Source organism: Electrophorus electricus, chromosome 14 (assembly GCF_013358815.1).
Source record: "Electrophorus electricus isolate fEleEle1 chromosome 14, fEleEle1.pri, whole genome shotgun sequence".
NCBI lineage: Eukaryota > Metazoa > Chordata > Actinopteri > Gymnotiformes > Gymnotidae > Electrophorus > Electrophorus electricus.
This window is the reverse complement of record NC_049548.1, coordinates 3,623,104-3,649,396: the sequence shown is the minus strand read 5'-3', so window position 1 is coordinate 3,649,396 and position 26,293 is coordinate 3,623,104. Positions and strand designations below refer to the sequence as shown.

Below are 26,293 nucleotides of genomic sequence, written 5' to 3'. Positions count from 1 at the left end.
CTTGCTTTGCTTTTAAAGAGACGCTCTCAAACTGGAGTTGTGCACTATTCTCTGGCTTCTCTTTTCAGATGTGAGACATCGGGGCCCCCCATTTTCATTCATTTATCCTGCCACTGAAACTGAGAGCAGCTCTATCTCACAAGACCATTTTGCAAATTTCTTGTTAAAAAAAAAAGTCATACCAGTCTTGTGGATTGTGCAAGGACAGTAATTGGAATATTACCCCAAATAACCTTGTACTGAGAGATATTCATGTAACTTAGAGAATGAGGAACAGAAAATCCCTGACACTTTGTCTCAGGTCCTCATAATGTAGCTAGTTTTCTGTCCTCACAGACTTGAGCCTCGTAAAAAATCAAATGATGAGTTGTAATTAGCTCAGAAAAGTCACAGAAACTGCTCCTTTAACATGCCAGCAGCTGTAGCTGTGGTGTTGCCGTGCATAACTGTGCTGTGTGTGTGTGTGTGTGTGTGTGTGTGTGTGTGTGTGTGTGTGTGTGTGTGTGTGTGTGTCTGCTTTTCAGAGCTCACCTTCTGGTGCTACGTGAAGGAGCACCTGAACAGGCATGAGCTACAGCGCTTCTACTCACTGTGTCGCATCTCGTCCGAGCTGGGCCGCGGGCGCGCGTGGCTCCGCTGCGCGCTCAACGAGCACTCCCTGGAGCGCTCCCTGCACACACTGCTGGCTGACCGGCCCCGCCTCAGGTATGCCCTGCCCCGCCCCGCCTTGCCCCACCTGGCCCCGCCCAGTACCGAGCTAACTCACACTCCACCCTGCACCACCCTAACCCCCGCCCCCACCTGCCAAACTACCGGCGCTGGCCGGCTCTGACCTGCCCTGTCAGGAACATTGGAATTTGATTTGTTATGCTTGGCCTTTTAACTCCAAGCTTATTATTCAGGTAGTAATCACAAACTATATATTAACACTATAACTACTTAATTACAATAGCACAAACAGCAAAGGTATATAGTTAAAAGAATGAGGAAAAGTCTAGAACCATCCATGGCTACTTGGAGTTTTGGGAGGATATCCTCATCTGAGCAAGCACTTGTGAAGGCAGTGCTATCATCGCTTGCATGCCAGGTGAAGCAGTATGTGTCTTTCAGTGCCTTCTATGAAGAATGGGCTTTTATCCTTGATGAAGAGAGAGCAAGCATGCTGCCCACCATGGCTGCAGGTCAGTGCCCTTATTTACACTGATGTTTGCACCTCTCCTTTTCACTTTAGAAATCAACTGAAATCTTTGGAAAGCAAGTGAAAGTTGCTAGAAATACTGTCATTCTTTTACTTTTCCAACCACTTATCTATTATTTGGTATTCAGCTTGTGGAATGAAACATTTGAAAGTGTCAGCCATTAAAAAAAAAAAAAAAAAAAAAAAAAAAAAAAAAAAAAAGGTTTTCTTGGTTCATTCACCTGGGAAAAAATAAGTTGTTTCCGTCGGTTGGTTCTTTGGTCACCGCCGAGCCTTCCTTAGCTACACATGAACGCATGCTCCTCTCCGTTCCCGAGCAGGCCTCAACTCCATCCTGTTCGCCATCAACATCGACAACGCGGACCTGAACGGGCAGGTTCGGGCTGGCCCATCTGTCTCCCACCTGCTAAAGGGCTCCACGCAGGGCATGAGCAGCCTGTGGAAGGAGTCAGCGCAGGGCGTCAGCACGCTGCTCAGGGAGATCGGCACGGCCACGGGCGGCGTGCCTGGCTTCGCCCCACGCCCGGACTGCCCCTCCGACCCGTTACCTGTACTGCCTCGCAGCACCTTCGCAGGTAGGCCAGGGCAGCCACGAGCTTAGAGTGAATTTCTTGTCCAACTTCTTGTTTAGACACAGGCCGTTCGTTTGTGTTAGTTCCTCTGTGCGATACGTCCGCTTTTTTGTGGCTGTCGTGTGTTTTAAAATGGCTGCGAGGAGGCTGGAATGTCTCCGTGTCTTGGCTGCCGTCCACGTCCCAGCGTCTGCTCTGTCGCTGAAACGCGCGTAGCCTCCCGGTTTTTGTTCCGCTCCCTAGATGCGGGTTTGAGGAAGGAGCGCCGCCGCAAGAAGAAAATCACCAACATCATCTCGTTCGATGACGACCTGGATGTGGGAGTGGAGGATGAGGAGGAAAGCGCAGACGGAGCAGGTGGAGCCGCGAGGAAGAGTGTGGCAGCCCGTGAGAGCACGGAGGGAGCGATGGAGCAGGCCGGGCCGCCAGCCACTCACAATGGGCTGCCCGAGGCCGAACATGGCATCGTGAGCTGGGCTGAAACCCCACCGCAGAACGGCCTCTTCCCTGACACTAAGAGCGTCGACAATGACGAAGACGATGATGAGGATTTTTACGGCAAATGCCAGCCAGAGCTTCAGGAGGAGCCTCAGAGTGGAGAACAGTGAGTTCTCGTTTATGTTAAGCACATGAATTCAGTAAACAAACAAATAAGTGTGTGCGTGCATGGTCTCATATATATATATGACCACTTTTCAGAGCAGACAAAACCACGTGCAGGCTTTTTTTCCCCACTTTCTTCAGGGTTGTGGTTGGGAGCTTGTCTAGTGTGTCGACATGGAGTCCTAGACAGATCATTAAGGAGACTGACAACGACAGCTCAGACATGCTCATCCCCGTCACTGCATCTGAGCCCATCTCCCAGCAGCGTCTAAGCAGCACGCCCTGCCAGCCGGCCCTCACTCCCTCGTCGCCGTCTGGTCAGTAGAATTCTAACCATTTGGTTCACGTGTCCTTGCGAAGTGTGCATTATCTATGTTACCCAGCCTGAATATTGTTCGAACCTGTGTGCTATTGTTTTTGATGTAGCTGTGCACAGTAGTGTAAGTACCATTCATATGAGCAGCACTGAGATGTGTGGCTTTGCGCCTCACAGTTGCCAGCTCTGTGGAGATGCTGGGACTTCACAGGCACACACAGAGCTCAGGTCCACCCGCTGACTCGGAGAACCTGAAAGCTCAGACCCAGTTCAGGTAACCCCTCTGCTCTGCCAATGTGACGCATCTCACGGAGTTGCAGCGAGCTCCAGGCGATTTGTTTTACTTTCTCTCTCTCTCTCTCTCTCTCTCTGTCTCTCTCTCTCTCTCTCTCTCCATCCCAGCATGGAGCCCAGTGCTTCACTGCAGGATGCATCTGTGTCCAGTATGCTGGTCACTGTGGGCCTACCTGACTCCATGACTGTGGGTGAGTTCCAGATGCCTTCCCAATAGTGTTAGGGTAGATTTGTGTAGTGTGTTATCTAGTAATGTTACTTAAAACATATTTTTGAGGGAACTTTGACCCAATTTCCACCCTAACCCAAGTTCTAACCCAATATCTAATCCTTATGTAGCTACTAACCTAGGAGAGAGAAGGCTGCTGAAGGTGTATAATCCTCTACAGAACCTAAGATATGCCTTCAGTTGGCTAGCATCGCAATAAACCATAGAGGGAGAGGCACACGAGACTCTCCTTCTCACCTAGAGATCAGGGCCAGTTATGCTCTCTCCAACTCCTGCTCATGGATAGTATGGATGATCAGGAATCGGACTGGTGAGCTGCTGGGAGAACCTTTGACAGCCCACAGTACAGATATGACTAACAAAGTATTATAAGACATTACCTTTCAGAAATTGGACCGTGTCATTGAAGTTGGTTCATTAACTGCATTCATTACTTCCAGAAACTGCTATTTGTAGTCGATAATAGTTGAACACTATTACCAAAGCAGTTGTTTTAGACTTTGTAGACTTAAATCTTGTTTCTTTTACATCAGCTGTAAAAGATCACCACTGTTTCCTGTAGACATTCCTTGCTACTTCCTGAGTGTGTCCAGTGTGGAGATAAAACGGCTCCTTCTCTCTTCCCATATTCTAATTAATAAATGAAAAGGGTTGGCATCTGTTGGCACATGTTTTATACAAAAATTAATAAAACTATTTTCTTTCATTTCATAACAGTTCTGTTAGCTTAGCATAATGAACTATCTTAAAGAAATACTTGCTTACATATTGCATAGACATGTCTTGAGACTTTCTAACAGTAATGGCTGTAAATGTTTTATCAAAAGGATTTGCTCTCAGGGCAACATTTAAACCCAATTTATAGTTAATTACTGCATTACTATTATATCATTACTATTATATTCTTTTGCACTTCATTAAGAGATTTTGTAAAAGTGAAGCAAAAGTAACATGTTAACTAGAATAATATTTAAATACTATAACTATTTTTTCTAATGGAAAGAAATAAGTAGCATGTAATGTATTCTTTTCATTCAAAGTTGGAAAAAAACCTGCTCAACCTCACAGACCTACCTGCCTTCAGCATGCTTTACAGCAGCTCAGGAACCAGAGGCCTGCGGAGACCCTGCTGATGCACTTTAGTCCACGTTTTGTTCAAGAGCACAAGCAGCATTTTCAGCCAAGGCCTTTCATTCCAAACATGTTCAGTGGGATTGAAGTCAGAGCTCAGTGCAGGGCACTGGAGTTCCTCCACACCAACGTTGTCAAATCACGTCTTTAAGGACAGGAAATTGCCGCCTTCAAACTGTTGCCACAAAGATGGAAGCTTAGAATTGTCTGAAATGTATGCTGAAGCGTTAACGTGATCCTTCACTGGAACAACGGGGCCTTGCCAAAACCCAGAAACGCAGCCGATCACCATTATCCCTGCTTACCAGAATGCTACAGCGTCACTGCTGACATTCTGGTAAGTAGTGTTCTCATGGCATCTGCCAAACCCAGTTTCCCCCGTCAGACTGCCAGATAGTGAAGCGTGATTCGTCGCTCCAGAGAACATGTTTCTATTTCCCCATAGATCACTGGCAGCCTGCTTTACACCACTCTAGCTGCCATTGGCATTGTGTACTGTAATCTTGGGCTTTTGTGCAGCTGCTCAGCCACTGAAATCCATTTCGTGACATTCCGGACACACAGTTATTTTTCTGATGTTGCTTCCATAGGCAGTTTGGCACTCTGCACCGGGTGATGTAGCGGAGGACAGGCGAAGTGTACGCGGTATGTGCTTCAGCACTCGCCGGCCCTCTGTGAGGCTACGCGGTCTACCACTTCCTGACTGGGCTGCTGCTGTTCCCTTTTACAGTAATAGCACTTACAGCTGCCCAGGGCACATCTAGAGGAACACAATTTTGATAAACTGATGTGGCTAAGGTGGCCATCCTGTGACTATGTTTAGGCACTGAGCTACTCAGTCTGTGCTATTGTACTGCCAGGATAGAGTTTGCATGGTTATGTGCTTGATTTTATACCCCTGCAGTGGGTATGGCTGAAACACCTGAACTTGATCATTAGAAGATGGGTGTCCACATACATTTGGCCTTGTAGTACCTCTGCATGTGCCAGTGGAGACAGCAGTGTTCTGCACTCTAACCGGGATTTACTGTAAGCAGAAAAATTCTCGCTGGTTGTTAGGAAATCTTCAAGACGAACCCACAAGTAGTGTAGGCAGCTTAGGCAGCTGTTTACACATTCTTTCACTGGGTTCGCTCTTCCACGTTGCCACGCCAATGTGGCCAGGGGTTCACATGTGTTCGGTGGATCGTGCTGTCGTTGAATATGTAGGGTGGCATAGTTTCTACCACTCCGTGAATGCACGGAGATGTTTTAACCAATCAGTCGGATTGTTTGGCATCAGACCATTTGTAGGATAGAATCAGAAATGAACAAGTTGCGGCTAACACTGGAAAAATGCATTTTACATTCATTGTTGCTACTTCTCACTAATTTAAGTATTTTATTCATAGAAGCTTCTGTAAGATCAAGACCACAGAGAATCAATTTTTGTTAAGACATAGTCACGTTTCTTTAAACATTATAAAAAGAGGTCTCTTATTGGCCCCCTGCCTCTGTGTAACGGTGTGCACCGATCCTGCTGCCGGTTGGGTTGCCATTGCCTCTAGTCTGGTTGCTCTTCTCCAGAGGAGGGCACTGTTGGTTCAGTGTGGGCCAGCACCTCACCTCAAGCTCTCCTTGGTATGAAAATGCCACATTGAGACCGACCTACAGGCGGCAAAGGCCATTCCTTTGGCTCGCAGACCTAGAAAGATGTAAGATGGAAAAGACTGTGTGTGCGTCATAAAGGAGCGTGTCACAGCTCTGAAATGTATCTGTGCTCATAAAAGCAGACTGCCAGAAACAAAAACCTAACACTTAACCTGATATTTCTGTACTCAGTGGGTGATGAATATGGCATATTTATTGATAAAAAGGCGTGCCACGTTAAGTGTACAGTTTGTGAGACCCACTCTCTCTATTGGGGGGGGGGGGGGGGGTTAAGAATTTAAAACTCTACTTTGTGTATTTACTTCTGTCACACCTTATTCCTCCCCAAACAAACAAGAAATACAGAATTACATAACAGCCCTCTTGTTATTAATTTGGCTAGCTATTAATAAAACAAAGGGAAAATGTACTTGGTCTTAACATGCCAAAATATCACCTTGTGGTTTTCTGCTGGTGTATTTCAGTGTATGTATCTTTGTGTGTGGATTCTGCCATTTGCGATTACTCATAAATTTAGTGTAGGCACGTGTCTGAGGTGTGGACGAGTCAGCAGGGTGTGCTCCACCTCCAGATGGAGGCTCTGGGGAGGAGGCGGCCTCATCTGCCGGACTCCCCAGGCGGATCCTCCCCTTGTACCGCCCACACACACACACACACACTTGTTGTCTCACTCACTCTGATCTTGCCTACATAAGCTGTCGTTCCACGTACACACAATCAAAATTAATTTAAAATGTTTGTTTCATTCTGGTGCTTCTGAAACAGTTTATCATAATTTCTCTTTTATTATTTTATTGTCTTCAGTGTGTTCAGTTTGAACCATGCAGAGTTGGACTCAAATGGACACTATAAGGGTTAATTCAATGTTATTGATTTTAGGTCTACATTGGTAAAGTAAACAGAGACTGTGTTGGAATCCTTCAGGCTTCTAGTGTGTGTTAAGGTTTAGTTTTGCCAGATAGAGAACGATTGATCGATATTGACTCCAGAGCTCACTGACAAGAACTGCCGCTCCCTAAGAAATAATCCAGAAGTTTTAATGGTTTCTCTTGCTGAGATTTTGCTCAGTTTTACAGCCTCCTGTGCGTGGAGGGAGCCGGCCATGCTGGTGTAGATTATTGTGTCTACGGTTCCTTCTGATGTGGCTTTAATGACGCTGAGCCGGTCGGAGTGTTGGGAGACGTGAGAGGCAGGTTGGTCTTCAGGCTCCGGAGGTGTCGAGGCGTGAGACCCCCCCCCCCCCCCTCCCTGCTCCTGAGGCCGGTGTCTACCTACACTGTACCCAGTGCTACAGACCTTTGTGTGCCCTGCCTTCATAAGGTGCATCTTCCCTGCCTGCACGCTGGATAGAAATGTACATTCATTCATTGTTGACTGGCGTTCATTTTGTCTTATTGCATCATTACAGGGAGCATGATTAGTTGGGTACTATTTCCCATTCTTATTTTTAGTTTAGTTCAGTTATTTTGCTGCCAGGACTGTCACGATAGGCCCCTGGATGAAAGCAGACTATAAGAGCTCTCCTTCCTCCCCTTCTTTGTAGTTGAGGTGGTTGGCCTCTCCCTGTGTCGGTAGCGGAGTCTTCCTCTTTGATGTAACCTTCACTTAAAAGACATTAGTTGGCTGGCTGGTATTTTAAGCTCCACAATGTTCCATTTATTAGTTCAGTGGTACTACATGAATGAAAATGTCAGCAGTCTGGAACAATGTTCATTAATGACAAAAGCACAGGTCTGCATGGGACACTAAATCTCAGCAAGATATTGAGTCTTATTATTGTTCTTTCAGAAATATATTGTTCCCCCATTCCTGCCCCCCACGACTCAGTCATGCTCGAGCTGCTTCTTATTTTTGTGCCTTATTAAGATATCTCTGTTCCCACAGTTGAACTACGTCAAGCCATCTTGGCCATGATGAACAGGAAAGACGAACTCACTGAGCAGAACACGTGAGTCCCACCCCCACACTCACCCTCTTGTTTTGGCTGTCGCTTTTGAACACGTGACCACATTCTCACGCACTTGAGACAGATCCCCTGCTAGAGTCCTGCTGTTCTGCCGGCCTGTGCATTCTGCAGGTCTCTGCGGAGTCTGCTGGACGGCGAGATGGAGCACTCGGCCGGCCTGAGGCTGGAGCTGGACGGCCTGAGGACCAAGCTGGCCGAGCTGGAGGAGAGACATGCTGCCAGAGTCCACGCCCTTGGGAGGTATCGCCTCTTCCCTCTCTGATCTCGCTGCTTGCGTCCCCCCTGTTCGCAGCCCTCGGGCATGACGCGGCCAACGGACCAGCGTGCCTGGAATGCTCGCAAGCTTGTCGAGGAGAATTGACTAGGACTAACTCGGCCAAATCAAAAGGATACATTTTAGGTCCTCCTCCTTTAAAACCCTCGCTCACTGAGTTTGATGCTTCCTGCTTGTGCATGGGTGATTTAGGCCACTCTTATTTTTGGCTTTTTCAGCGTCGGTCTTTAGTCTGAGAGGCAGCGGGAGCAGTAAAGTCAAAGTGTCTGACTCAAACGTAATCTCTGCCAAGTCAATACGCTAAAAATAAAGGGAAGGGGCTGGCAGCGCTTGGGTTGTCGCTCGGCGAGAGATCTTTCGAGCTGTTGCACCGTTGATCCAGACCAGCTTGGTGGGTGGTGCTTAGGACGTGGGCCCCACTCGGCACCGGGGCAGCGCTTTCACACCTCCTCAGCTAGCCTGCGCTCCGCCCGCTGTGACGTGAAACGCCTGGGTGGAGGAAGCATTCTGGCGAAGACACGCAGACGGGCGGTCTTACCACACGTCTGCGGCAGGGGGCCGACCGTTTGTGCCGTCTATTGGGCGCCGTTATTAGAGACGCCCTGGTCATCCTGCAGCTAAGAGGCACCTCGCAGGAGAAGATGGGGGACGGGCGGGTGAGGGGGCGTGCGAGCGATGTCACCCGTCCCACAGAGATGGCTGTCGTCCACGCCTCCCATCACTCAGTCGGTGTTTGATACCAGAGCGTCACAGAGACTACCTTTATTCTGCTTAATTTGCAGCGACTACTAAGAGTTGCTCAGTGCTCCTCTGAGGGTTTCTGTGATTTCTTTTGTTTGGTTTATGTTTGCTGTGCCACTTTGGGCTCTAGTCTCATGGTTGCACTGTGGCGTTAAAGCCGCCTAACACCACGTTTGAGTAATTTCGTATGGTGCTCACACATTTATCGTTATTTGTTAATTTGGTGGACTGAAATAAATGTGCTTGTGACAAGGTGGGTGGAGTGGTGCACCAGGGGGTGAAAATCTGGTATTTCTGAACCCATTTTGGCTTAAAACATTGTTAGCACTGTCACCTCCATGAACCGGCTCTTAGCGCAAACTCAAGTGCAGCAGAGTGTTTTCCTCACTTCTCGCAGGCGTATAAAGACGTTCCCAATCTCTCATAATAGGAGTTTGACCACAAGCATCACCCCCCCCCAAAAATACATCTCCCAATTATGAACTAAATACAAATGATTGGGCTTTTTTTGTTGTTCATAAGGGAAAACTCTTTTGTGAGTATTAAATGTGAATCAGACTGTCTGTGTCTCATTATGCATGGAAAATTATATCATTTCTATAATTCGTTATATCACAGTTTTGTAAATAGTAATTTTATTCTCATCATAGTGAAGAACAATATTAACGCTTCAAGTGCTATATATTTTGGTGACTTTGTACTTCTCTGACAAATATGTCTGTTTCCTCATCTGTGAATTTTTGTTTGCACTGCAGTTCCTGCACGCTCTCTGCAAAATTGTCACTGTGTTGTCACCGGTACATACAAAGCTTGTAGCAGGAACGAGAGGATTTAATCTGATTGGCTGTCGTGGCGGCAGGCCTAAACACACCTGCTGATCACATATTCATTGTGCCGGATTACAGCGTCTGCGGCGGTCTGCCACGCCCACAAGTGCGTGCACTGGTAGCTCACTCGCGTTAATGCTGCCTCAACATAATGGCTGACGCGCCATAATATCCAGCATTTGACATTTTCTCTGTTTGTAGATTTGCGACTAGTGAGCGCATGAGAAATGCCGACCTTGTCCGCTTATGACTGTTGTGCCAAGTCATTCCGCACACACCCCTCATTAACGTGCATGTGCCCTCTGCTCCGCCGCTTCCTGCAGATCACCGTGCTGCTCACCTTTGATGGGATTCGTGTTGGGCACCGCACGCATCCCGTGACTGGCTCTTCTCCAGCTCCCCAGCGGAGTCCCAGTTGTCCTGGTGTTCTGTGATCCAATTTCAGTAATGGTGCTGGGGAATCCAGTTAGGCTGGGTACTTTTAGAACCAGGGGTAGGGGTGGGGGTGGGGTGCTGCGTGTCAGCCGCGCCTGGCGTGCTCGATCACAGGAGCTCGTGGCTTCCGTAACACGGCATGCCGCTTCGCTCCTCCCCGCCCGGCCCACGTGGAGCGCCCCCCTCCTCACAGACTGGCTCTGAAGTTGCTTTTTTATACCACCACTCTTGGGAACGTGTGACGATTAGCTCCGGGAAGCACACACAATCGCTCCATTTCATCAATGAGTGGAAAACAGCAGTTCTGACGGATGAAGGATTAAAGGAAAATTGCATGGGTGAACTTCATATTTATATGCCCAATGTCATCAGATATGTTTGCAATAGTTGCAAAATATTGTGAGCATGGAGTAAAACCCGTACAGATGCTTCCTTATTGTGAGGTGCCTCTAAAACCCGGAATGCTTTGGGAATTCATACTGCTGTGGCACCATTAAATCTGCGTGTGCAGGCTTAACAGAGATCCCTGTGAGAGCACGCTGGCTTGTGGCTGGAAACATTCCTCTTTCTTATGCCTTTTTTATGGTAGATGCGGGTCCATCGGTGTTATGGAAACGAGAAGCACTGTGCCTGCTCAGGCAGAGAATTGTGCTTTTGTCTGCGTCAAACAAAGCACAGGAAAATAGAAATCACATCTTCATTTCCTGCAGATATTAGCTCCACTATTTTTAATTAATTATGTGACAAGTAAACATTTTCCATGGACCAGGAAGCGCAGCAAAAATGTGTCTAAATTTTCCTCCTAACGAAAGATCAGTCCCAATGATGTAAGTGGTACTCCTTCCCCAGACTGTTCCGTACTTGTGTTTGTAGTATGGATCGTGGAGGTATAGACCTCCTAATTACTGCAGCCGGCCATGGGGGAGCACGACACGCGAGTGTAATCCATGAGCTACAGTGCCTGCCCCAGCACGTGCTCATTAGATAAGCGTATCCTGCCTCATGGCCGTGCTCGCACGCCTGTGCTCGCGCAGCCGTCATCGTTCCTCCGATATGCGTTTGCGGGAGCACGCGGGAATCCAAGGCTGGAGACAGCGGGAGTAATCGATGCGACTCGCATGGCCGTCGCCGAGATCCCCACGGAGTAGCCGCCGTTCGTTAGCTTTAGTTAAATCGCTGAGGAGCTGCGCCAACCTCACCGCTTCCCGTTAACAACGCGGGTCCCCTGCACGCGCGCACCATCCCTCCGCATGCCTCTGTTGCATCGAGCCGCCGAAGGCCGTGACGACGCGACGGCGAGGGTCGTGTAAGAATAGGGGGAAGGCTGCTTTTCACAGTCTCGCAGGCTGAACTGATTCCGATTGAGTTTTCTCGAACCAGCGGTAATCAGCACAGCATATTGTAAAAACACCTGCCCCGCAGCTTGGGAAACAGCCTTCCAAAAGTTACTCACCAGCACCTGAAAATCAGGGCTTTTAGGAGAGCTAGTGTGCCGCAGATCTTTAAAAAAAAATTTTTTTTAAATTGAGAGTTCATTTACATCTGTCTGTTTTTACACCAGAGACTTGCGTGCTGAATTATGTCCTAGCAATCTGAAACAAGTTTTTGATTGTGATTTCAGTAAAACAAAAAAACAAAAACAAACAAAACAAAAAAAACAAGTAAACTAGATGTCAGGATCCATATGCTCCCATCCTTGCCGTCACTGGACGCTGAAGAAAATGTGATGTGAAGAAGCACAGGCATCCCGGGGTCTGACGTTGCATCCCTCTCCGTCTTGCAGGGAAAACGAGGTCCTGAAGGTCCAGCTGAAGAAATATGTGGGCGCTGTCCAAATGCTGAAGAGAGAAGGAAGCCAAGGCATGGACCGTGAGTGTAGCTCTTCTCCCTCACACCTGACCTCACACATTTGAAAACGAGTCCTAAAATGACTGACATCTCAAACCGCCGCAGAGCCGCACGTGTGCTGTTCCCCGTCACAAAGTGAGAGGCAGAACTGTCTTTTTCATTAGCCTGGTTTCGGAGTATGCCAACTTTTGTTACAAAGCCCCTAAGGCCATGCTAAAAAGTTTGGAGGATGAGAATCCTGTGAGAGAGGTGTTCAGGCTCGATCAAACACAAATAAGCCCAACGTGGTAGATTTCGGGGGGGGAAAGTAATCGCTAATTGCTTTTTGGGAGGAAGATGTAGTTATCACTGTCACCTGAGAAGTGACTACTCAGAGACTCTGGCCACGGTAGGGCCACGCTGTGTGGAGCACACTGGCGTAATTGACTAATAAAACTACTGTTTGTGGAAATGGAGCTCAGATGGCGTTATTATTTATGTGAACATGTATAACTTAGCGCTGTTTAAAGTATTTAAAAATGACTGAATTTGTGCTGTAGGGGCTTAATTTCTCCTTTAGACAGAAGCAAGTGGGCCTTGTTCTGGGCTGTCATGTGGAAAGTCAGTTTTGGTTTTTATCGTTTCCTCAGATATCGATGGACTTACAATTATGTGTATGCAATAAAAAAAAAAAAAACCCCAAAACAAAGCATGCTAAAGGCCGCCTTCCTGTGGGGGGGGGGGCACATGCTCATCATAAGCCTTGGGAGGGATTTTAGCATTTTTAGTGCCTCAGTAGATCTGCGTAATTGGATGTCGTGTGCACTGCCAGAAAATGGCGACAAACCTTTTGTAATTAGCTACTGCGTCCCTCTAATGTGCGTCAGATCAGCCGCACGCCGCCTCTTCTGTTCACTGGCACTCTGAACGACGCTGTCCTATCAGTCAGGGGTGCGTGCGTGTGTGTGCCAGGGAGCCAGAGAGAAACCCCAATTAGACACCTAATAAAGAACCTTTATCCTGCTGCCACGCTCTGTGTACACCAAGCCCCTCACGACTCATAGCTGATCATGGCTGGCGGTGCGCTATCAGCACTCTTGATGTAAATTTCCCAATTTGCCTCACCGCTGCCACGTGTTTTGACTGCCTGCCTTTGCCGTGCTCGCGGAGACCTGGTGGTCCCCCTCCCTCATCACTACTGCACTAATGATGTGCCCTGCTGTACCCCGGCTTTGATGTTGAGTAGCAATTGAAAAGGGTAATGGGAAACACCACTTTGATATATAGGCGCACAAAACAAGCCTCCGCCCCATGTCCTGCCAGAGTGCTCACGCTGCAGGTAAAGCTTGTTTGTTTATATATTTTCCCCATTTTTCATTTTGCCTTTCTGCGCTCCTGCCACGAGTTCACGAAAGCACGTGGGCTGTCACCTCAGACATGCTTTGGCCTGATGTGCTCGACGTTGAGCTGCCTCCTGTACCGTTGCGTTTGAATGTTTATTTAGATCACGCCTGCCACCCTTTAAATGCTTCCCTACACTGTTGCCAGACAAAAGATGGAACAGAAGCACTTCCTTATCAAATCTCCCTTTATTAAACAGAGTTGAAAAGTGAGAGCGGTGGGTAACAGCCCTCTTCCTCCATGGAGTTATCTTGTTATACGGGTCATGAGGGGACTACCAAAAAACCCAAGAGAACCGTAGAAGATCAGTAGTTTGTAGTGACTAATGTTCTCCATTGTGAACTCTAGTGTGCTGCTCATTGTGAACTTGTGTGCTGCTGTTATCCTGTGTGATTAGTGTAACTGCAATGTAACTATCAAGTGCGATCAAGATAGACCCTCTCTCTGCAAATATCCTCTGATCGCAACTGGGTGATTTTATATTAAACTGGTTTTATAAGTTTTTGTGCTTATTAGTGTGCACTATGTATCTGTGTGTGATGAATCTCACATCTGGGAAAGGATTACGACACAAGGTACGAATGAATAAACACACACCATGCCTTCGTTTGCTGCTGTCAGCTACACTTAATGAATCAATGAGGACCATTATTCACCCGCTTAGCTGGAAAAGCGTTAATAATTTCATCTTTCATATTCATTACACGGCAGTTCATTTTCCACCCTCCACACCACCCTGCTGGCGGTAGCTGGTTTGTTCCAGCCCTTCGGTTCTGGCTAAGAGGTGCAGAAAAGCAGGGTGCTTGCACGGGGAATGTGGGTTATTGTGTTCACTTTGACTAAAGCGACCAGATAGCCCCCCCCACCCCCCCGGCGAGGGCAGTGGAGGCTGCTCTTTATTTAACGGAAGGGGGGGGGGGTGTGGAGGAGAGGAGGTGATGGCGCACGCCTATGGGGCCAGGTGGCTTGCCGTCCAGGGGACCACGTCCCCATCACCTCTTAATGAACAGTGTTAATGAACATTTTAATCATCACCTGCAGGTTAAACAGGGATCTGCCCGCTCCCCCCCGCCGTGTCTACGGAGCCGTCGGCTCTTTCTCTGGTGCCGTCCCCAGCGGGAGGAGCACCTGGCCAGGCCATCCGTGCCGTGCCTCCTGCGGTTGTTTATCGCTTATGCCATCAGTCCTTCAACACCTCCGCGGGCGCAGGCCGGCAGCCACGAGTCGGCCTCCTGGCCCCTCCGCTTGCCCTGGGGACTGACCACTGTCTCGATATCAGGCACAGCGCAGGGGCAGGCCCAGATCCGTGCTGCAGGCTCGGCAGTGGAAGAAGGAGAGAGGGTGAAGAGTAGCCCCACAGCCCTAGACGGTTTAGTGCACGCATCACTGATCTGCCTGTCAAAACTGGAGCTCAGATTTTAAATCCAGCATGAAGAGCAGGATAAACGAATGGAGGTGCTTGTTTTTGTGTGTTGGCCAGCTCTGTCTCAAACCCGTCTTGGTGTCCCTCCTCCCTCTCGAAAGCCATCTCCTCCAGCCCACTCTGAGATGAGTGAAAGAGCTTCTGCTCGACCAGGGAGCGGGGCCAGCGACTTTGGAGCAACAGCTGCCTGCCCGACACGCCTGCCACTTCCGCGCCATTGCTCGGGTGAAGGGCGGACTTCCGAGGCCCGCTGCACGCTGGGGCTCTCTGATCAGTGCCGGCGGGTGAGTTAGCAGGTGACAGCCTCTCGCTGGTCCTGGAATCAGATAGCAGCTGCTGCCCATATCCCGCCCACCAGCCCCGCCCACACGCCCAGGCCGCGGACACGCTACAGAGGAACAGAGAGGTGAACTCTGTTCCTGCTCCTAATGCCCTCGCCCCCACTTGTGCTGGTAGGCCTGAGGACCTGTGTGCAGCGTTTAGGGGAACTGGACTGTTCGTGGCTTTGTGTGGTTGCAGTGTTGCCGACCTATAGTACGGATCCTTTTGAAACTGAAAGTCGATCTCAGTAGTCAGAGTCTTTTAAGAGTTGCTGCAAGTGGCTATGGTAATAAGCTTGTTAATTTACTCTGTGGAAAGTGTATTGTGCTGTTTAATAAGCAACTCCATATAGACCTCTCAAGCGCTTTGTGGCTTGCCATATTCTGCATGCGTTCTGCAGAGAGCTTCACAGTGCTGACCGTCAAATATCTTCTTGGCTTTCTAAGTTGGAGGGCTTAAATGATTCCTAGAGGCTCTGCCATGCGTTACCTTCAAGCTGAAGGTTAAACTCAATTATGTTTGCGGTAGGGGGCATCAGCGTTTTGCCTCTGGAGTGGGCGTGTGTAGCTAAAAATGGAACATTAGGCATTGACTGTGATTGCACCTTAGTGTTGCAGACGTCTAATTGGAGGCACTCCTCGGTCTCTGCTGACTGATGAAGCTCAGATCTAAGATCTTCTCATCTCAACAGCCTTTTAAGGCCTCCTGATCCCAGAACCCATTTTGTTGTTTTGTTTTTGTGATAGTTTGATGTTTAAATAGATTTTATGTTCTGTTTAAGAGCTTTGGTGAAGGTTTAATTAAGAGGTTTTCATTAGTTATTTTTCATTAAGGGTTTCCATTAGTGTCAGGAAGCATTTGTGGCTGATTGTGTATCTCTCAGCTTGTGAGGTGTTTATTTGCTTCACATGGTCATGTGACTTGCACTGTACCGTGTAAAATAATGCAAATACAGCTCATGTCAGGGAAAATTGTCTAGGTAAGTCTTTCTATAGTAATTTACATAGATTAAACTTCATTTTGATTGAACATCTTGCTGGTCTGCTTGGCTCAGCTCCAGTGCTTCATAAAGTAGAAAGAAAACATGGATTAGAGAAAAAGATTTCCATCAAATTGGAATATCTGGTCTCCTTATTTAGAACGTTTCACATGATGCTCATTCTGTGTTTGGCGCTTAATTAATCTTGAGGCGGAGTTGAGCGTTATCTTTTATACAGGGAAGACAGGAATAAGAATTCTGGAAGATGTTTCTTTGGTAGATATGATTAGAAACAGAAATAAAGGAACCCCCCCCCCCCCCCCCCCCCCCCCCCCCCCCGTAGCCCAATAAAACTAACATGGCGGTTGGTAAAAATAACCTTCTCTTCACTCAGTCAGCTGCACACACTGGCCATTAGGCTGAAAAGAAAGATAAGAGGGACAGAATTCAGAAGCCCCGCCTTCTCATCTCATTTACCCCCATTTTTCCCTCATATGATGACATTTGGGGGCAAAGCATTAGTGAATAAAGATGGATCATTTTGCTTCCGAGACGGAATCCTTTGATTTCTGGTAGTGCCTTCCTAATCACCTACTAGACTTAGTTTGAGAACAAATTCTAAATTGAACGCATGCTTTTGAGCCTTTTCGGTTCTCTCTGGCTTTTAGGAATTTGTACTTACAACCAGCTGAAACTTAAAGCTGAGATGAATTCGTATTGATTCTGAGTAATAAGTGCTGCAGTTATGTCCAGTTTCATGGCTTTTCTGCATTAACCTCACACTTTGCATATTTGATGTGTTCCACACGTATTTTGGGACTGACCTCTGGACCTCTTAAGCTCAACTACATGATTTTTTCTCTCTCTCTCTTCCGAGACTTTGACAGCAAGGAAGAGCGAGGCAGATGGCGGATAGTTAGCCCCAAATGTTTGTCAAATTAGAAATGATTTATTCTTTCTTTTCTGGACAGAAGAGGCGTTTGAATTATTTTACGTTCTTCTTTGTGTTCATCAGTTTAACATGCAGCATAAATTTAGCCAAACTGGGGAACTGTTGGAGCAGCTGTCTGCTCCAGCTGAGCTCTCCTCATGAATGTCTCAGGCTGTGGCTCCCCTCCCTCTTCCAGAGCAGAAGAAAGGCTCTGGAATCACTAGAACCTCCAGGCCTTAACACACGCCTGTCGTCCTTCTACATATTGCGACTTTCTTAATACGCAACGACTTCCATGCCTCCCCATCCGCCGCTTTTTTAGTGTTATTTTTTTGTTTTTTGTTTTTTAAAAAAAAATTATTTATTTATTTATTTTTTTGGAGAAAACCACTTTACAGGGAGCCAGAAAACGTGACTAAAAAAATTGCCTACCATTTCCTGCAGAGTAGAAGCTGTTTATTGAGTTCCCTGATTATTTGCTGGCCGTACTTTCTTTTCCCTTTGATGTGATGGTGATCTGAGACGCCTAAAACTTCTGAGCAAATATTATGCTAATGGTCACTGCTATCAGAAATGCAGTGTGGAGGACTGTCCACTGAAGTCCCCATCACGATACATAAGGTTATTAACACTTTGTGAGAAGTGCCTTAATATCTAATGGCATTTAATCTAAATTGTAATCAGGTTCCTGCTTGATTAAATTAGGTATGCATGTTGAGCTTGTTTATGTGTGTTTCCATGCGTGTCTGAGGAAAAGGTATACCTAATTTCCAGCAACACAACATCCTCTCCTCAACCTTGAAGGCTTTCTGTACAGTGTAAATGTAAATAATGACGGCAGCAGTTCGACTTCCGATAAATAAGATAAAAGTGAAAACACGATTTAAACAAAAGCCCCTGCACGTAGCTCCCGCCTGCTCATAACAATCTGAAACTGTGCTACACTAATAACCCAGTAAACCCCTTATAACGGGAGGCAGCATTTTATGCATGAAAAGACCAGCAATACAATGCACTATTGCTATTAACTATAATGATGTGCATGCGTGAATACTTCCCTTAGGCTCTATACCCATGCATACAGACATATTCACAAACATGCATGCATGCATACATACATACATGTATGTATCTATGTATCTATGTATGTATGTATGTATAAAACCACACATACCAGCGTGCATACAGAAAGGTTTCAGATTCTTCCCACATTTGGGTATATTTCAGACTCAATTGGCTTTAACTCATTGCCTACTTTAATTGATTGGACATTATTTTATAGGACACACTATATAAGGTCTCACAGTTGGTGTACGTCAGAGTGAAAGCCATGTTGTCAAAAGAATTATCTGTAGACCGGTGAGGCAGGCTTGTGACAAGGCTCATAGTTAGGAAAGGATACAAGACAATATATGCAGCCAAAGAGTACAGTAGCTTCCTTCGTGTTCCTGACCTGTACAGCCAAACTGATGAAAGGCCTTGGTCAGACAGGTAACCACGAACCAAATAGTCACTATGAATGAGATCCAGAGTTCCTTTGTGAAGATGGGAGAACTTTGTAGAAGGACAACCATCATTTCATCACTCCACCAACCAGTCCTTTGTGGTGGATTGGCCAGCCGAAAACCACTCTTCAAAAGGCAATGCTGGAACCAGTTTAGTTCATAAAAAAAGAACCTGATTAACTCTCAGACCAAGAGAAACAAGATACTAAGGTCTGATGAAACAAAGATTGAACTATTTGGCCAGAGTTCCCAGTGGTGTGTGTGGAGGAGAAAAGGCCAACACGCTGGTGGCAGCGCCATGGAGCGGGGACGTGTTTCTGGGACAGGGAGACGAGTCAGGAGAGAGAGAGAGATGGAGGCAGAAAAATGTAGAGCAATCCTGGGTGAGACCCTTTTCCAGAGTGCCCAAGATCTCAGGCTGGGGCAAAGCTTTACATTTCACCATGACAACGAGCCAGAGCATACCGGCATGAAAATACTGTGAAAATCCCGGAGAGGCTTTGCCAGAGTCTGGACCTGAAGCCAGCTGAGCATCTCTGGAGAGACCCGACAAATGCTGTGCACCCATGCTTCTCTTCCAACATGGCTGAGCTTGAATGAGTCTGCCAAGAAGAGTGGGAGAAAGATACGCCATGCTTGTGCAATCCTTCCCCAGGAGACCGCTGCCAAAGGGGCTTTAACCAAGTACTAAGTAATGTAAAGTACTTTATGTAAAGTACTTATGGTGTGTGGGTGAGTGGGTGGGTGTGTATTTATTTTTTATACACAGTCAAAACATCCCAAAAACCTATGTTTGCTTTGTCATTTTGGGATATTGTTTGTGGATTGATGAGAAAAAAGCAAGTGAATCCATATTAAAATCTGAACCATATTAAAGTGGAAAGCTTAATAGATTCTGAAAACCTTCCAGATGTGCTGTATACATGCATGCAGGCACATGCAGATACATATACATTTATTGGTAATTGGTCATTTTTCTTTAAATATATGATTTGAAATGGATTTCAGCCTTAATAAACAAAACAAACAGAAAAGGATAAAAAAATAACATTTTCTGTTGATGAGCTTTGTATTTGTGACTTTTTCACTTGTGTGCAGTATTTGTTTCTCTAATAATAATCTGCATTTTGGACACCAGCCCACATTTTCACTAAAAGCATTTAAGAAGACCTGTGATTATTTTTGCTGGTTGTTTCATTGTCAGTGCTCTGCCAGCTCTGGTAGATGTGTGGGGTTTATTTTATAGATTATTATATTTTGGGGTTTGGGAGTGAGGGCATATGGTCTATTGTCATCTGTGAAATCCCAGATGGGAGTCCTGCAGAGATGAAGAGCTTCGCTGCACTTAAACAGTGGCTGTTCTGGACGCATGGATTTGATTGCTTGGACTGCCATGACGTCATTCAATTTTGTTGACAGTGGTTGGTCTCTTGAGACAGAAGCCAGCTGAGGCGCATCTACAGCTGTTCACTTCACTGATGAATTGTTTGGAGAGCATGGCCAAGATCTTCAGTGTGGAGCAAACGTCTTAGACCACCCAAGAAAATAATGTGATTATATTTGTTTGCTCAAAGCAAAAAATAAATTTAGTATCTCCACTGGAAATGCTCCTTTGATTTAAACTGCTTTTCTGGTATTGGATTGGCAATGGCAGTGATACTTATTTAGCTAATTCATTTAAATATACTTGTTTCTATACTGGTCATGCAAGTAGAGTTTCTCTTTTATTATTTAATAACAATAATAATAATTATGTAGTGCCTTTCACAAACCCAAGGTTGCGTTACAAGCAACATATAAAGGCAAAAATACTGTTGAACTCAGCAGCTGGAGTGATTACTTACCAAAAAAAACAAAAACGCTCACATCACTTCTATTCTTAGTGAGTTGCCCTGGTTACTGGTTGCATCATGTATCCACTATAAAATACTCTTGACTACTGTCCAAGCCCTTTGTGGTGTGGTCCAGCTTATGTTGGGGAGCTCCTCCATCCCTACGACATCCCTCGTTCTCTCGGCTCCTCCATCCCTACATCTCTCTTTCTCTCGGCTCTTCTATCCCTACGACATCCCTTGTTCTCTCGGCTCCTCCATCCCTACATCTCTCTTTCTCTCGGCTCTTCTATCCCTACGACATCCCTCGTTCTCTCGGCTCCTCCATCCTTACATCTCTCTTTCTCTCGGCTCTTCTATCCCTACGACATCCCTCGTTCTCTCGGCTCTTCTATCCCTACGACGTCCCTCGTTCTCTCAGATCCTGTAGCAGCTGTCTCCTCACAGTCCCTTACACTAAAATCTCTTCTGTGGGTGGCAGATCTTTCAGTGCTCCTAAATTGTGGACTTTTCTGCTTAAAAAGGCATGTGTAGCTGCAGCCTCGTGTTAGAAAGAAGAATTCTCTCATTCAGCTCTACATAACGAGGTGTACTGATTTTAAACGGAGGGAGAAAGATTGCTGGTGTAGGATTGGTACTTTCCCCAAGCCCAAGTATTGAAAACTGTTTTGGAAGATAAAAGTGATATTGGTGAAACATATAAAGGAGGAGTGATATCAGAATAACACTCAGATTAACTTTAGCTGTTAGCAGCATGCTGGTTGGTCTGGTCTCATCACGCGCACACATCTGCTTTTCATGAGGAAAGGAAAAGAGCAGGTCTGCACTCACAGCTCATTGTACTGCACATAGGCGGCAGTGTGTCTGCAGGGAAGGAAGAATTCACTATTCAATTGCTGAGAAAGACATACCTCTCAGGAAACACTTTGTGATAACCTTGAAGTCATCTTGAAGGCCAGATTATTTGTAATGACAAAGTTGGAAAATCACCCTGCAAAGTGGTGTAAGAAATTGGCAACATGATTTTTAAGGAGCACTGAAGGGCTTTATAATTTCTGTGCACACACACACACACACACACACACTATATATATATATATATATATATATATAATTTCTCCCTCATTTTAGCATGCACGCTTACACATGCTTGCACATGCATGCACAGAAAAACACCCGTACACACACGTGTGTGTGTGTGTGTGTGTGTGTGTGTGTGTGTGTGTGTGTGTGTATAATGTATATACTGAATGGCCGGTTTAGTAGAGACACCAATCTAGGAGCACGTTGGATCTCAGATGGCCTTCAGAACCACAGTCGTTCCTTGTGGCATAGATTCCACTAGGTGTTGAAATTTTTCTCTAGGAATCTTGGCTCATGCAGACTGGATAGCTTCTTTCAGTTGCCACAAATTAGATAGAGGTACTGATATACTCTGAACAGCCTGTTCTACCTTGTCTCAGAGATGCTCTAAAAGAAATGCTCTTAAGGTCTGTGCACTGCGAAGGCCAGGCATGCAAGGAAAACTCGCCGTCATGTTCCTAGAACCAATCCCTGACCATACGACCCGTGTAGCATGGCGTACTGTCCTGTAACCTTCTGTCAGAGGGTAAACAACTGCCATGCCGAGAAGAACTTGGTCAGCCACAATGCTTAGATAAGCTCTACTCTCCAAACATGCCTCCACAGGTATCAGAGGACCCATGGTGTGTCAAGAGTTTGAGAAAGGCACTATATAAATGTGAAGAAGATGAAGATGCTGAAGATTCTTGTTACCCTTACTCCACCTCCTCCAGCCTGACACTGAAACCAAATCCACTGAAAACTTGTTCACCTGATTTTGTGCAGAACTCGCGCGTCTAACCTGCATACAGGGAAGATCTAACCGTAGAGGGGCAGGTGTAGCTAATAAAAGTGGCCATTCAGTATGTATACACATGCTGTTGTCAGTCTCCAAGTGCTGCAGTGTTGGGTAAACCACCTCTCACAAAGTATCTCTGGGACTTGGATTGTCTTTTGCCTTCCTCATTTTTGAATAAAAATGAATAAACAGGATATCAGTGACATTAGTTGGTAGACTGCTTGTATCTCATTGATTTGATTGGCTCTTGTCCTTGTATCGCAACCTCTGAAAGGATATGATTATGATCATTCTCATGTAGCTATTTAAGTGAATTTCACTGCAGTTCCAAATGAATATACAGGCCACCTATCCAGTGACCCCACTTTGTGTTTCCGTTCAGTTATGCTTTTACACACATCTGGTACTTGGCCTGGCATACAGCTCTTAGAGTAAATGACCAGGATGTGCAGGGTGATAGTTGACTTTGAATAGAAACAACTGGGAAATTTTGGAAGTGCAGTGTGCTTGCATTGCAGCTGTGTTAGGACCGCTCTGAATAAGCTACTGCAGTAATCCATGTTGCGTCCCACGACACGTGAGCGCCAGAGGACAAGGTATATGCAAGAGGCTCCTGTTAAATGTGACGGGGCCAGTCATTTCAGTCGCCTTCAGTGAGGCCACAGAGCCCCTACTGAGAGTGTCGTTTTGTCCTTTGCCTGTGCAGTGCGTTGTATTACGGGCTAATTTTAGCACATTAAGTGCTCAGTGCAGAAGGCATTGCAGACACTGTTCTACGGACCCACGGGTCGTGCTGCAGCCGTGCCGTAGAGCTTGGTTGGCTACTTGTGGTGTGCGCTGGCGTGCATGCATTGACGGGGGTGTTTGGGCCTCATTTGCATGTGATCACCTGGAGCTGGTCTGCTCCGAAGACCTGCAGTGGCCTCCACTAGTCGCAGCTCATCTGCAAAGCAGGGGAATATTAATGGGGGTCATAGGTGTGGTGCTGATGACCCCTCTGGAGACTCTTTGTCATTCCTCTCTGGAGGAATGCGTTCAGTCACCCCACTGATGGGTGCAAAAAGTGAAGAAAATCTGCTATTCTGGCCTGCGTTTGGCCGCTAACTCTTATAATAGAGCCATGATAGCATCAGCCGTCACCGAGTCCTGCTGCCAGCCAAGATATGGCCTTTCCCTCCTTCCCTCCCCAACCCCAAAATAGGAACCGGCTAAATTACACTTGGTAATGGAATGCAGAGACAGTGATCCCACCCTCCTCTCCTCCACCCCCCCGAATCCCCATCCGCTTCTTTTTAATTCTCTATCAGGCGGAGAGCACATTTCATTTGATATGAAATGAAAGGCTTTTTTCTTATCGACTCTGTGAGCAGATGAGGGGAGCGGTGGAGAGTTGCGTGAGGAGAGGGGAGCCGAGAGGAGATGAGGGGAGCAGTGGAGAGGGGAGCCGAGGGGAGCGAGGTTGGATGGTGGACGAGTACCACACTGACACCCAGCTTTTTCCTCTCGTCTTTAGGCCAAGTGCAGTGCCGCCGCGCTCACCAGATGGGGACATCAATAGTTAATGTGTGAGTGCTCAGCCCAGCCTTGAATGAAAATCGGCCTTGTAAGAACCCATAAACAAAAGGAACTCATAAATAGTCTGATCAAACACGAAGTTCAGCTTGTTCCACTTGGCTAAGCTTTGAACTCAACATGTGACAAAAATCCTTTTTAATGCCTTCAAGAAAAGAAGACAAATGGCCTCTATTTGGGGATAGATGTAGAAAATCTTGTTACCTATTTGAGTCATTAATACGGAGTTCATTATTTTTACTCCATGCTGTCTGAGTTCAAGGCACGTAGGACATTGTGAGAGACTTTGTTCTATATTTTATTAGCGGGTTAAGGCTACAGTCGAGACCTGGGTTTGGGTTTTAATGGAGCTGGTCAAGAAGGCTGCCAGCAGGACGATGCCACGGCCGTCCACGGCCTGGAGTCTGAGACGGGCCGGTTGCTCTCTGTCTTTCTGGCCCGTCCTGGCCATGCAGCAGCTCGTATACACGACCGGCCACGCGACATTTTCAAGCGGGTGAATTCAACTTTGCCATGACGTTGTGTGAGCCACGCTTTCCCACGTCTCGGAGGAAGTGCGTGCGTCTCTTCACTCTCCTACATCAGCTGCTGTCATGACGCATAATTTCCACATTCAGACAATGGCTGCGTGCTGCCATTTGGAGACTCCCCAGCTGGGCACGAGAGGAGTATAAAACAGAAATGAATGTTTCTTCACTTTGCTTGTGTTGTATTGTGTAAGGTAAACCGAGACATAATCTTAACCAGATCATTGTGCGGATGGAACCTCTACCCGTGTTTAAGAGCTGGGCCGTGATGTTTTGGTAAGGAACGGCGCAACGTCGCTCGATTACTCTGGCCTGGTCACGGCCGGCCCCAGGCACTTATGCGTGTGGCGGAACGTGATATGTTTAGTGCAGGCACTAGCTTCTCCTGCGCGGGAGGCCTGACAAGGGCGCTGGGCACTTTACCCACTCCTGATGTTGAAATAATTGATTTGACCCACTTTAACATTTGTCGTTAGTCATCGGCAGAGTTTATCTGCCGTCATGCATTTAATTATCGCAGGGAGGCAAATTAATCGCCTGTGCGCGCCAGTCTCTCTCCTGGGGAGGGACGGCTCCCTCTACCACTGTCGAGGCTATTAACACAATAACGAAAAAGCAATTAGATTGACTTTTTGGAAATGGCAGTCAATTATGGTGCCTGTAACAGGGTAGCTCAGTGCCCAATAAAGCAGCTTCCTTCTGATAGCAGCAGACTTCCCTCACCTCCAGCTCTTCAGCGAGGTCGCTCGCTGTTTTTATTGGACCAGGTAGGGCTTTGGGTGGCGCGGCTGCGCACGCGTGCGCACACACACACGCGCAAGCACGCACGCACACACAGCCGATAGTCCTTGCTTTTCCATTCTCCAAGGCCTCTTTCACCGTTGACGGGAATGCCGCGTGTCGCGTATCCCCTGCGCAGACCCTGCTGCGTGGCTGGCGGTCCCCTGGCTGCTGTCGGATTCACTGACGGCTGGGCAGGTTATGATAGAGGCTGTTTGAGCCATCTAGAGTGTTCATTAATGTGCAGGCTTTGTGTGCCTCTTGGAGGCTTGGGAGTGTTTTTTGCTTTTTTTTCCTCCCTTCTTGTTCAAATTAATAGGCCACAGAAATAGTGCTTTGCTGTTTGCAATGAAGACGTTTTTAGGTCAAAAAATAAATAATTGCTTTGATCATAATGAAAATAATGAGAAATTCTTTTCTCTCGCTCTCAGTGTAAACACACACGCTGTTATTTTCGACTGCAGTAAACAACCCCCTAACAAGCATCTGGAGGGAGAAGTGAAATAGTAAATGGTGAGGGTGATTTAATTTGCTTCTTCACAGCTGTCTTAACATTTTAGAAGTCCACTCGTGCTGAGTCTATACGCATGCAAAAATATATATAAATAAAAGAAATAAGATCAGCCAAAACAAAGAAAAAATGGAGCAGAGTGGGAAATAGTATTTTCAACAGCTTCATGTCATTTGCCATGCAGTGTTATACAAGCACTGAGCTGTAAAGATGAATATTGAGCAGGGCATGGCTGTGACAAAATTTGAATAATGTTCAACATTTAAATACATATTCATAAAGGTTTTTGGAATTGCAGTCCTCACCACCTGCTTTGGCAGTGATGGGCCAATCAGATTTTTGTACTGAGAATGTAAAATTCCTTTTTTATGGCCTTTTTTATGACTTGAGGTTGGCATGTCTAAATTTTTTTCCAGTGTGATGCATCAGAACTATTGTTCGTCATTCCCATCATGGCCGACCTATTTGGGATTTCTGTACGAAATTGAACCCCCCCTGCCTGCCGAAGGACAGGGACAGCTTGGTGTAACCCATTCTATGTAATATGTTTGTAATGTTTGTGGATAATTTAAAAGTCCACTTCCTTC

The 26,293-nt window shown here is 46.6% G+C and overlaps 1 protein-coding gene across 2 annotated transcripts in view; it reads left to right on the top strand.

Moving 5' to 3' along the window:
* The window catches only part of snx29 (sorting nexin 29), a 66,733-nt gene that overhangs the window by 3,033 nt on the left and 37,407 nt on the right, over positions 1 to 26,293 (top strand). For both annotated transcript variants that reach the window (XM_027006019.2, XM_027006018.2), the window contains exons 5-14: positions 525 to 705; positions 1,111 to 1,181; positions 1,519 to 1,773; positions 2,014 to 2,374; positions 2,515 to 2,690; positions 2,867 to 2,963; positions 3,092 to 3,174; positions 7,878 to 7,941; positions 8,071 to 8,199; positions 12,020 to 12,105. In XM_027006019.2, the coding sequence (XP_026861820.2) occupies positions 525 to 705; positions 1,111 to 1,181; positions 1,519 to 1,773; positions 2,014 to 2,374; positions 2,515 to 2,690; positions 2,867 to 2,963; positions 3,092 to 3,174; positions 7,878 to 7,941; positions 8,071 to 8,199; positions 12,020 to 12,105 (1,503 nt within the window). The remainder of the gene's footprint in view (positions 1 to 524; positions 706 to 1,110; positions 1,182 to 1,518; positions 1,774 to 2,013; positions 2,375 to 2,514; positions 2,691 to 2,866; positions 2,964 to 3,091; positions 3,175 to 7,877; positions 7,942 to 8,070; positions 8,200 to 12,019; positions 12,106 to 26,293) is intronic.